At 41.3% G+C, this 13,332-nt stretch overlaps 1 protein-coding gene across 1 annotated transcript in view; it reads left to right on the top strand.

The window, feature by feature from the left end:
- The window catches only part of CFAP58 (cilia and flagella associated protein 58), a 105,114-nt gene extending 92,599 nt beyond the window's left edge, over positions 1-12,515 (top strand). The window contains exons 16-18 of the mRNA XM_047072378.1: positions 5,112-5,231; positions 7,575-7,708; positions 12,131-12,515. Coding sequence (XP_046928334.1) covers positions 5,112-5,231; positions 7,575-7,708; positions 12,131-12,242 — 366 coding nt within the window. The 3' untranslated portion in view covers positions 12,243-12,515. The remainder of the gene's footprint in view (positions 1-5,111; positions 5,232-7,574; positions 7,709-12,130) is intronic.
- Positions 12,516-13,332: the final 817 nt, after the last annotated feature.

Consider the following 13,332-nt stretch of genomic DNA (forward strand, 5'->3'; position numbering starts at 1 on the left):
AGATTCAGATCAAAACAGAATAAATTAGTTCCTCTTAGTCAGTTATTGCCTCAAGTAGGCGAGCTGAGGAAAAAGAGGTGTTAAGGTGCACATTGAATGTGAACTACCTTCTGTTTTCAGCTGAAGATGCAGAGCCAAAGACAGGGAATGTAAACAGACAGTGAATATGAAATTGTAGCTCGGTAGGGAAAGGAGTTCTGTGAGCAACTCAATTTCTTCCTCTGAATTGTACCCAGAATAGCGCTGACTCCTATTTGCATAGACTGTTCAGAATGCAGACTTTTAATTCATTGTCAGATAAAATACAAAGACCTGAAGTCTGAGTGACTTCGTGTCTGGAGTTTCCAATCTGGGGTTACAGACTGTCACCATGTAATGACAGCATTATTTGAAGCTAATACTGTAATTAATTTCTTACCACTCTACTCAGCCAATATTAACAATGAACCATACTGTTATCCGGCACACCTTAGCGGAGAGTTCTTGTAGCAAAAGAATCCATAACCGTGTCTGACAGTCTGTCCAACTGGGAGAATTGGATGTCTAGCAAGGGAATATTTCAGGGATGGACATAATATGGTTTATGCTTGCAAGTTGTGCTCAGCCAGAGAGAAAGCTAGTCTCCTGATGTTAATAGTCTGGCTTTTTCCAGTATAGCTGTTCACAAAATAATTTAGAGAGTGAGGCATGCTACAAAGTAATATTGATGTACATTATGAACAAACTCTGTATAAAGAAATGCCAACCTGAAGATGCAATCTTTTGTTGGTGGGGAAATAATAAACTATTTATGATTTTCTTATGACGTTTCACTGACATATGGTGCTTCTAACCCAGTGACAAATTAATTGACTTGGTTTAAAAAGAAATGGATGCAGCTTAACGAAGAAGGACAGGATATGTATCACAAGGCAGCTGGTTCTGCCACTGCTGGCTTATGGAGACAATATACATGGGACAGCTAATGAGTCTCTCTGTTGCATAAGATAGATTCTCTTTATAATAGAATTGTACGCTTTGTCTCTAAATGGGGTTATTATACACACCATTGCACAATGTTTGAAGAGCTTGGTTGGCCCTTGTAGAGGGTTAGGAGAGAAATAAATTGGAAAACAATCGTACTTAAGACCTTCAATCCATCAAACACTCCATATTTATCTAAATTACCAGCATGCTCTCCCAAAATACAAATCTGTATGATACACACAGCTAGAATGTTAATGCTGACCAGCCTTCACTCTGCTTTCATCAGTTAGGTTTTCCATTGTAAACACAGACCAAAATTCATGCACGTTGAAGCCTGGTAATGCATTTTAGCCAGTACCCCCCCACTCCTTTTCCCTCTGCTCTTCCTAGTTCCACTCTCTTGGTCCCTGAAGTTTCATTTGGGATTCTCTCCACCCACCATGAACACACATGCATCACTTGGCCTGGGTTATTTAACTCTTAGAACTTTTCGACTTTGAATACGCCAACAGTTATAATGGTAATTCACTCTGCTTCTTCAGTTTTCTCCACACTTATGGGTTCTCACTGTTCAGTCACTGAGTTATTTCTTTAGAATAAATCCATTTCAATTCCTTTTGCAGCCTTGAAAAAACCCCAGGAAGTGGTGGTAGGAGAAGGCAGGATAAATGGCAGCATCATTCACTCTGTATGTGAAGATTACACACCTATTAGAGGGTGTGGGCAGAGCCCATCCAGCTGGTGTAGGTCCAGAGAGCAGGGAGCTGAGTCAGGCTCTTACCTCTATGTGCTCTAACTTGGCTCTGAACCTGATTTCACCTTCTGGCTCCATTCGTCTACTGATAGTATCATGTAGCCCTTAGGAATTATGCAGCATGATTTCATCCAAATTCTTTCAGCGTTATAACATATCTTGAAGCCCCACAGGAGGCGTCACATGGAAAAGTGATTCATGAGTATATCATGAGTAGATTTTTGATTTATCACACTTTGGTCTTAAGGATACACCGTTCATTCCTGTTGACCTTGGGATGCTCACTTAGGAGACTAGATAACAATATTTGCTTCTTCCAGCCTTTCTCCTCTGTGTCTCTGTCCTCCCTGCCAAGAGCAGTTGAAAAGTGTTACACCTGGGAAACATTCTAAGGTTCTTGGAGTAAGACTATCTTTTCAGTTTAAGATGCTATTATATCCCAAACCAGATTGCTTCCTCCTTGTCATTGTGGGGTTCTTTTCAAGTCTACCTGTAATTTGGTATAGAGGAAGGGGAGCTGAAACAAATGGACGAAACAGTTTCATGGGCTTCTCCACATATTTATTACCCTCTCCAAATTGAATCTTGAAGCCTTGTCAGAAGTGTTATTTTTCCAACAGAACACACATTAAGTGGCTATAACAAATAAACTCACCTCCTGACATCTTTCCCATTGCTTGCTACATCCATTTACTGGGAAGATTATATTGTAAGGTGTGATGGGAGGTGTTGTTCAACAAAGGAAAATCACCACTTTGTAATTCTATTTGTTCAAGTTTTTTTCTTTTGCGTGGGATTTTGGATTTACTTGTCATTTCTGGAATTATTTTTTAAATGGTGAGTATTATATTTCGATACATGTTTCTCCAGAATTGATTCCATCCAACTAATTCTTTTTTTTTTTAATGTTTATTTATTTGTTTATTTTTGAAGGAGAGAGAGACAGGGCATGAGTGGGGGAGGGGCAGAGAGAGAGGGAGACACAGAATCCAAAGCAGGCTCCAGGCTCTGAGCTGTTAGCACAGAGCCCAATGTGGGGCTCAAACTTACAAACCGTGAGATAATGACCTGAGCCAAAGTGGGATGCTTCACTGACTGAGCCACTCAGGTGCCCCACCATCCAACTAATTCTTTTTTTTTTTTTTAATTTTTTTTTCAACGTTTATTTATTTGGGACAGAGAGAGACAGAGCATGAACGGGGGAGGGGCAGACAGAGAGGGAGACACAGAATCAGAAACAGGCTCCAGGCTCTGAGCCATCAGCCCAGAGCCTGAGGCGGGGCTCGAACTCACGGACCGCGAGATCGTGACCTGGCTGAAGTCGGACGCTTAACCGACTGCGCCACCCAGGCGCCCCACCAATTCTTAAGTTACATACGTTCTTTTGAAAGTAGAGTCATGTTTTTTTGTGAGCAAATTTCTATAATTTGGCCAGGGGGAAAGGAAAATCCAAAGCAAATGGTAACAATGAGTAGTTAATGAATTTTCTTTTACCGATTTTTTTTTAATGACTCTCATGTTCTCTGTCAAAAACAGATTATTTGATGGCAATGCTAAGAAGACTTAGCTCCAGGTAGAAATTAGTTTCCATTTGCCTGGATGTGTCATTTATTGAGAGGGCTTTTACTTATATTTTTTTCCTTTAACACAATTACCTTAGGGAAATAAATATGTACAGAGACAAATGAGTAGACACACTAGTCTTTATCAATGTTTGTTCAAATTATTGCAGTTTAGAGAAATGGGAATCTGGAACTGAGATGCCTAGGAAATAAATCTTTCTTGTATGTAGTATCTTTAGTTCAAGAATCTGAAAACACATTACAAGCAATTAAACTTTAGGGTACAAATGGGAATTCTATATTGTTTGTTGGTTAAATTTAATTACAAAATTATGATTTGCTTTGGGTTCCTAGGAAGCCCATTCTTTCTACAAATGTGCACATCCTAGTTTTCATGGCTTTTTACCTATTCTCTCAAACCACTTCCAGGGCTCTGTTCTTCCGATGTTATATTGCTTAAAAGACTCAGTTTCCTTACTTCCTCCTTCTGATTTTTTTTCCAGCCTCTGTGACTTTTGCTCCCCAAATGTTCTTGCAACCTCTCTAAGGTCAGTGGTATCATCCTAACAGCCCTCCCCCAAGGCCCTTTTCAGTCCCTCTCAGGTTTCTTCTTTTAGCCCATCTGATATCATTGACCCATCAAATCATGCCTCCCTTTTTAAACGCTGCCATTTCTTGCTTGGGGGACATTTGCTTACTCTCCTTTGTTCCTTTTCTCTGTGTCTTTCTTCCTTACCTCCCCTGATATGCTGGATTTCCCAAAGACCTCAAGTTCCTGGCCACCCCAGAAGCCATCCTTGGTTGGTGGAGCTGCTCTCATGGCTGTAGCCATAACCCACCACCAGTTCCAATTTGCTCTTTAGTTCAAACTCTGGGACCTCATTTTCAACTCCTCTTGTTGATATCCCACTGTATCTCAAGCTCAATATATCCGGACCCCACTGATAATCAGGAGACAATGTGGGGACAATTCCCTCCCTCCTTCCCCACTCCTTCTTTCCTAGCCTCCCTGCCTCCATCACCATCACCCTCCAGCCCCCAAAGTATCCATGTTAGAAGCCTTGGAGTCTTCTTGGCCCTGCTCCTTCCTTCCTCACTTGTCTGATTTTTCACCAAATCCCACTGATTCTACTTCGGGAATGTCTTCATATCTACTTCCTTTCCAACCTAGTTGCCTTAGGTCCATCTGTTTTCATCTTCTGCTTATCCTGGTACACTGAGCAGTCTCTTCACTTTGTTCTCTGCCTTCCTGCTGGAGCTCTTCCTCTGAAGACAAACCCAGGCATGGCTTATCCTTTCCCAGACCATACAGCCTGGAACGTACCTGAGCCCAGCCTATTCTCTCCACTACTTCCTCCTGTGCACCTACTGAACTAGACTCACTTCTCCCCTGTCCTAACTCTGGACTTTGGCCTAAAAAGCTCTTCTTTTCTCCCTTCGCTTGGGGAAAACTACTACTCATTCTTCAAGCAACAAGTCAAAATGACATTTTTGTGAAACCTTCCCCACTCCCTACTTTTACTGGCCACAGCACATGCCCCAATCTTGCATCATTGCCCTTGTCTCTTGGTCATGGGATCATAAGCTTAGGTAGCAGAGACTTTCCCTTCCTCATTTGCCTTATTATTTGTATCCAAATGCTGGGCACATCCTAAGCCCTTGACCAGGGCTGGCTTGATGCTCTCTTGATAGAATGTATGGTGGATGTACTCGGTGGGGCACTCTGAAGTCACCTAGGTGGCCCCACGTTCTCCTGACCATGCTGGCAAAGGCTCTTTCCCTGTCTTGACGGGGCTGATTCTCTCCCTTATGGGTGTGCTCTCCACCAGGAAAAAGAGAAACTGTATGTGGAACTCAAGCACATCCTGGCACGGCAGCCCGGCCCCGAGGCTGCGGAACAGCTACAGATCTACCGTCACACGCTGCGGGAGAAGACCAAGCAGCTGAAAGTAAGTGGGAGCCTCAGTGCTTTCCTGGCCAGAGGACAGTCACCTGCTGGGGACCCGACAAGCCCTCAGTACAAGGAGCCCAGCTCCCAAATGCCACACTCCACGGAGGTTGGCCTGTTTTTTTTTTTTTTTTCTTTTAGAATTCCAGTCCCAGGAGGAGCAGGGCACATCTCAGAGCTACCCCCCCACCCAGCATGTAGACTAATAGACCTCACAATTCTCTGTTTCCTGAAAGGGGGTGGTGAGCGAGTAAGGAAAGAGCTGGAGAGAGGGTGATGGCGACAGAATGGAAATTCGGGGGATGGGGTGTGTAGGGACCACCTCAAGATGAGGTAGAGGATGTGGTTGGTGGGGAAGAGCAGAGGAAATATTTTAACACCATCATCCACCGAAGCAGACCACTGTGCCAAAGCAGGTTTTTGCAATTCCATTCCACCTGAAATAAATGTACAGAAAGCACGGGCTACTGCCCAGCCCCCAGGGCCCTCCTTCATGACCATCTCTCAAATAAGTTGCTATGAAAGGAAAGTAAAATCATTTTAGAATTCTGTTAGCATAATTTCCCTTCTCGGCGACTTAAGAACGTCAGCTGGGGAGATGGAATGTTTTATTATTACACGTGCTTTTTAAAAAGTTTTCTCAGAAACTGTGTGTTCCCATTATATTTGGAGCTTTACCTCCCAAACAAGTACTTAGATATTCTTGGCACGTCAGGGAAGTCTTATACACACGCATGCACAGAATGTAGCACACACCAGCTGAATTCTGGAACTTACCTGCGTGACAAGGGCGATGATCGTTGCCTTTCTGCCTGGGGTAAAATCGACTACTATAGTGCTAATCCCTTCACAAGTAGCACGTTTTACAAGCACATCCTTCTTCTTTAAAAAGGCAGATGAAACAGAAGTGTAATTAGAACATTAATTTTCAACTTCTCACTCACAGTGTTTATTTCACACGAGTATCCCGAGACGTAGTTTGAGTTTTGCATGAGACATAATCTTTTGATCATTTTCACCCTTCTCACCAATTGAGTATTCCAAATAAAATAAAAGCTCATTTTCTCACAGGTCTGTCTTTATGCCACCGTCAGATAGCCACACTTAGCGCTGGGTAGCATTATATGACTCACAGGAGCTTTTTGGTATTTTTAACCATTTAACTCAGGAAATCTAGATTTTTTTTGCTCTGAGGAAATATGACTCCTGGTGGAAGAGGTTCAGAGGTGGTGGTACTGAGCCTGTCTGCTAGTTTGTCCTCATTATCTGGACTCTTTTAGGAAATGCTATTATTCATTGTTTGGAAACAGAACCTTGGTTCCTAATTGCTTAACTATTAGGCAGATTTTCTCCCAACATGAAAGTCTTACTCTTTAGCTCATGATAACATAGTCAGAATCATTTTCATAGAGATTAAAGGAGAGAGTTCAGAAGCAGGTAAACACTCAAAGGACAAAGATCCTCCTTTTGTGCAAATTTTTAAAATAGTGAGCAAGAGGAAAAAAATAGGTCTAAGTCTGTTGCACGCCCCTTAGAATGGTAACCTTCCTTTCTTGGGTTTGATTTCTGTGAGGTGTGCCCCTAGCTCGGGAATGCTTTACATATTCTGGTCAGGTGAGTAAATGCCCACCCTTCTTGCCCAGCCAAGACCAGCAGCATCTATTGAACACCACAGTGGAAGAGGCAGGTAATCAGGGTTCCTATTACACATTCCCTGGACTCTCTTGCATTCATATCATAGCTCCGTGCTTATCAGGGGAAAGAATTACTGTGCCTGGAGAAAGAAAGAACCTGTGAAGAGTCCCAAAGAGCACAGTAAAGAGGTGATAGACATTTAGCAGAACAGCAACCCAGGAAAACACAGAAATTGAATGCCTACTTAGTGGTGGTGGTGGCAGGATGATTCCAGAATAATTTTTTTACCATAATCCTCAAATGAATCACTGTCCCTAGTGATGACTTCTCTGAATGCTTTTTAAAAAGGCTTTAAAAGCAATTTTATCCTGTATGCCTGGGAGTTTTTCTGTCTCTACTCACCATATTCTTGAAACACATTACACCATTCATGTGTGAGCCTCGTTGAATGTGGCCTGATACTTCTTTTAAGCAGAGGTTTTGTTAAGTTTGTCACTGGATTATGAGACTTCAGACCTCAGTCGGATTTTTACCTCGGTGCAGATCTTGAGAGCTGGCGGAAGTGCGAGGATTAGCTGTTAGACTTGGGCATGGTTTTGTAACACTAGCCTCAGTGAGGTAAATGGCAGCAGATTAGGAAAAATGTTCAGGAAAGGATATTGTCTCACTGCATATCTTCTGTTAATGCTGCTGTCATTTGTCGCATTAGGTTTTGTCTTCGGAGCTGAATATGTACGAATCACAGAGCCAAGAATATAAATATGAAATCGAGAAACTTACCAATGAACTGATGAACTTAAAGAAGAAATACCTAGCTCAGAAACGTAAAGAATACACTCAGAAGTAAGAATTAGTCAAATGTTATTCTAATTTTGTTGTGCCTATTACCTGCTAAGAAAATAATTGGCAGACGGTCATGGAGTCACAGAATCCACTGGTCTAAAGTCGGTCACAGGGTGAACAAATGACATTTTACAGGTCCCCCCCCTGGTTTGTGTCAGGGCAAGATGCATGTCTCATTTGATACTGAGGCCTCTCCTTAGGACCCTAACAGGGATCCATTAATATCTGCTCACCGATGGACCTAATACGGAGCAGAGGAAATGTATGTAGTCTTCCCTGCACCCCCCCCACCGCCCCACTGTTCTTATGGTTTGGAGATAATTATGCCATGACAATGTTTGCAAATGAGGTTCACGGCCAGGCTTGTACAAACTAAAAGCATGTCCACACTTAAAACCACAGGTGATTTTGCTAAGGGGTTTAGGCTTGGTAAAGCTGTACTTTTCAATAATGCATTTTGTGCCATGGTAATGATGAGCCCACGAATAACTTTTACCTATGTTTTAGATAATCTAGCTCTGAACCATCTTTATGTCTAATAACTGACTTCAGTATCTGCTGGGGGTATTGACGTGAGCTCTTATTTTTCTAGGAGATGATCATGCTATCTCAGGTTAACATTTTGGGTTTCAGGATGCCTGCATGTGGAAGAGTAAATGTTCTTTTCACTTTGTTTTCATCATTTGCCTAATGCTAGGGTGAGAGAGTGGACTTGGATGAATCAATAGATTTGAACCTTGGTTTGGCTGAGTGGCATTACCCATCTAGTTAATTCTGTGGCATTACTCATCTAGTTAATTCTGTAGTACTCACATTGCGGGTTTAAGCCAAGTTTGGTGTTTCATTCACGTAGGCATTGCAGGGACATGGGGAAAGAGGTACATCCGCCTATGATTCATTAGTGGCAGCTATTTAAAGTAACTGGATGCAAATTGATTTGCCAGTAAAAATTTGCCCTTCTGGTAAATCAGAATATTCCCCTGTTTCACATTCAGATGCCAACTCCTTGGTAGAATAAAATCCTGCTAAAAATTTGAGCTAATTCCTATGGGTCTGTCTTAATGTAGGGTCTAGCAACTACCCGATACAGAATCACTGGTGGGATTTATTAAACATTCAGGTTCCCAGGCCCCATTTCCTGATGTTTGGATTCAGTAGGCTCTGGATGAGCCTTAGAAATGTGCAGTAACATCAGTCCTCAGGTGATGTCCATGCACATCTAAGCTGGAGAAGCACTGATATTAATGATGTGACTCAATGTTGGAGTGGAGACACTGGTTTTATTTTAGGACAGCAAGGTTGAGCTGGTAAGATGTCAACATGGCTAGTTCCTGTGTGAGGCATGCATCCAGCTCAGTGGTCTTCAAGCATTTTTAGTGCACACTCTTATCAGTAAAACACTTTTGAACTCGTAGCACCCCCCCAATATATGCATATATATTAAATATATATTTACGTTAAGTTTTAAAACAAAATTTTATTTTAGAATAGTTCTATATCTCCAATATATTTTAATTTTTAATGTTTATTTATTTAATTTTGAGAGAGAGGCAGAGAGAGGGGAGACAGAGAATCCCAAGCAGGGCTTGGGACCCATGAACTGAGAGAGTATGACCTGAGCTGAAATCCAAGAATTGGACGCTTAGCCAACTGAGCCACGCAGGCACCCCTATTATTTTAATTTTTTTTTTTTAATTTTTTTTTTTCAACGTTTATTTATTTTTGGGACAGAGAGAGACAGAGCATGAACGGGGGAGGGGCAGAGAGAGAGGGAGACACAGAACCAGAAACAGGCTCCAGGCTCTGAGCCATCAGCCCAGAGCCCGACGCGGGGCTCGAACTCATGGACCGCGAGATCGTGACCTGGCTGAAGTCGGACGCTTAACCGACTGCGCCACCCAGGCGCCCCTATTTTAATTTTTAAAAAGTGTTTATTTATTTACTTTAGAGAGAGAGAGGAGAGAGAGAGGGAGGGAGAAAGTGTGAGTGAGGGAGGGGCAGAGATAGAGGGAGAGAGAGAATCCCAAGCAGACTCCGCTCTGTCAACACAGAGCCTGACGTGGGGGACTCCGTCTCATGAACTGTGAGATCATGACCTGAGCTGAAGTCAAGAGTCAGACGCTTAACTGACTGAGCCACCCAGGAGTCCTTCATTTGTATATCACATGCAAAATACTATTATGACATTGTGAGTAAATATTAGTATACTGAGATTTTGTTTTTAATTTTTAAAGACAAAATATGGGCAGAATCTGAACTACCTTCTTGGCACTTCCCAGTGGGTCATCTTACTCATTTTTGAGAGTACATGCATCTATTTTGGAGACCAGCAGTCTAGTATACACAGTTACAAATAGCTCACTTAGCTAAACAGTTAGTTATCTTTCTAGAGCTGACCAACTTCCCTACCTTGGTCCTGCAGTTTGGCCTAGTCACCTTTGACCTTATTGATCCCCTTCCACCCATAGTTTTCTGGACACTGACAGTGTGTTGAGCCCATGGAAATGCCATTCTGTTGGCTCAGTCCCTCCCATTGGCACATCTACTAAAATTGCATGGCCCCCAGCCATAGGTCTTTTGTAGGTATTTAATTAAAAATGAACTACAGTTAAATCAAATTAAAAATTCAGTTCCTTAGTTGCACTAGTCACATTTCAACTGCTAAATAGCCACATGGAGGTAGTGGATGCCACATCAGGCTCTAGATAGAGAGTTTTTCCATCATGGTGGAAACTTCTATTGGGTAGCATGGCTGTAGAATCTTTGTCTTTACCTGTCCTCTCCTTTCCCTAAATTGCTCACTTGTAGCCATTCTACCCTGGTTAGGGTGCCATTGGCAATTACATTTATTTGGGGATCCATAAACTGGAAGCAGACAGAGAGAGGGGTTCATAAGAGAAGAGCAAAAGGATTCAAGGACTGAATGAAAGTTTACTGAGGCAAGAACAAGAGTGCTGAGATGGTGTGGACTGGAAGGGAGAAGGCTGAGGGAGCCATTGTGCTGGTCTGTAAATGCATTACAAAGGCAATATAAAGGAGACATCATTCCCATCAGTCAGCTTAGAGCAAGCCAGAAGCATTATGCTTAAGTTACTTCAGAGAGGAAAACTTAGGTTATTTAAGGCAAGAGAGGGCTGGAGGAGGTGGTGCTTGCTGCATCTACCGGCAGTCAGGGGGTAGACAAGTTGCCAAGCACTTGAAGGAATCCTCTTAACTGGATCCATTCAAGGCTAAAGCTTTTGTCCTATTTATGGAGGATGGTTTTTTTTTTTATAATAATGAAATCAATTCTGCTAAGAAACTGCTGGATTGATTAACCAATCTTCTTCAGGTTCTTTCCAAATGGAATAATTTAGAATAATCTCTGTGGACATTCTCCCCACACTTGCTCTTTATAAAATAGCAACTCATGCTACTTTTGCATTTATGCCTTCTTTCATTTTTCTCAAACACCCTTTTCATCATGTTTCCATCCTGACCTGCACCCCCACCCACCTGCCTCTGACTCTCCTGTCCTGGAACCCCAGGCTGGTCTAGAGTTTGTAGAACTAGTCAGATTCTCTCCCAAAAGGTGGAATTCTCTCCTCTGAGGTAAATCACTTCCAGTTGTCAAATCTAATTGGTTTTGGTCTTAGTTATTAGCTTAACTTTTATTTTTAAAAAGGGGTTCCAAAGATGTTTTCTGTAAGACCCCTGAATTCACAATAGGGAATTTGTATAAATTTAAGGTACCTCTGCAGGAAACTTGAGAGAGAGTGTGTGTGTGTGTGTGTGTGTGTGTGTGTGTGTGTGTGTATTTAAAGGATATCTATGTAGAAGATACATTATAGATTTTAGGGCAGGACTCCCTTTATCTGTTGCCCAATGTACTATCTTATTTATCTTTCTCAGATTTTCTTGTATCTTAAACTATTTCTAATAATAACTTCTACTTGTCTAAAGTTATAGTAAAATTTGTATTTTATAAATGTCCAAGTTTGATGAAGATACCTTACGCGTGTGGTAAATATTTATGTTTCCACTGAAAATTTGAAATAGAAAAGTTGATAAATGATGAATTCGTCATTATAACTGAGCCAAGAGAAAGACTCTTCTGATGAATCTTTGCAACTAAACAGATGTTTTATGAAACAGGAAGATGATGACAAGTCGGAAGTCTCAAGTCCATAATTGAGTTATAATGAGGTCTTATGTCCACATTTAGATCAACATTAGGAGGGCACGTTTAATTGTGTCTTTCCCTAATTTTATGTGTTATCAGCGAACACCTAATTAGATTTAAACAACCACTTTGTCTAAAACTGGAAGCTTTAATCAAAGCAGATTTCAATGGCTAACTCACCCAGGGAACTTAGAGAACACTAAACTTAGAAAGAGGAAAAAAGATGGTAAGGAAGTTAACTTTCACCTCCTCTCTTACAGAAATAAGGACAGAATATCCATGGATAACACCCTCTCAATGGCCAAGCCAACTGGCCCTCGTTTTACTGGGGGTGGATTTCCCCTCTACAGGCCATCCAAAGTGAAGTCCTAACCTGAAGCTCCTGCCTGGGTCCAGTAGAGCAGCTCATGAAATTCTCTTTGAAACGTTTTGGAGGAATCTTTTTCAAATCCCTTGGATCACAAATATTTAGAGAAATCAGTGTTCAAATTCCAGGATGGAAAGAAATGCAAAACCATCATCGCCATGTACATAAAAGAGTGGTGACATTCTGCTTGGTCCACATGGATATTAACAGATTGTAATTATATCATTCAATTAGGCTGACACATTGCATAAAGCAGATCTTTTGTTGATTGATTTGAAATGCACCCTATGTCTAGACACTCTGTATAGATGAAACTTTGGATCTGAATTTCTCTATTATAAACATTGCTGTATAGGTTTTACATTTAAAAAATATTTTTGAAATGCAGTGCATTTCTTTTTAATAAGAATCTATTTTAATTATTCCTCATTAACAAGTCATTGCATGAGGTGAGAAAAAAGGACAAACTCTCAAGTATTTAAAAAGTGTTTTGAGAATGATTTCTATGTGGAATTTCTTTTCAGGCCTGGGGTATGAAAATCTATTCCAAAGAGACATACTAATAAATACTTCATCATAAAAAATAAAAAAGAACCTTTGTAGAGATTTTGATCTTTGCTTTGGTAGAGTATGTAATTAAAGTTTAAAACTACTGTGAGAAATGTTTAACATAGGATTTGATTCAGAGGAACCAAGACTTTAAAATGAGGGGTTTGGGCTGGTATCCTCTGAAGACCTTGCGTTTCTTAGACCTCCTACTTGGAGAACAGAATTATATAGGACCGGGATCTGTTTGGCTTTCAGGCTGCATGCCAACATTTGGAGTCATTGAATCCATTGTGTTTTCTTTCTGTTGAAGCCTCAATTACTTGGACGTCAGTTCAAAGTCTCCTCATTAAGGGTGCTGATTCAGTAATATTATGTGAGGACATTGTGGTCATCCCCCTCACAAGAACTTGACCTCCATGATCTTTGAAATTATAGAGGAGTAAGCAGATCAGGGTTAAGCAAGGACATTACAAGTGGATCATTCCATTTGTGCTATGGGACCAAGGTCCCCACTGCAGGGAGCAGGAAACTTAATGACTCCAGGAT

The sequence above is a fragment of the Lynx rufus genome, unplaced genomic scaffold (assembly GCF_022079265.1).
Source record: "Lynx rufus isolate CCGP_SWC_20201006 ecotype Redwood Valley unplaced genomic scaffold, mLynRuf1.p SCAF_11, whole genome shotgun sequence".
NCBI lineage: Eukaryota > Metazoa > Chordata > Mammalia > Carnivora > Felidae > Lynx > Lynx rufus.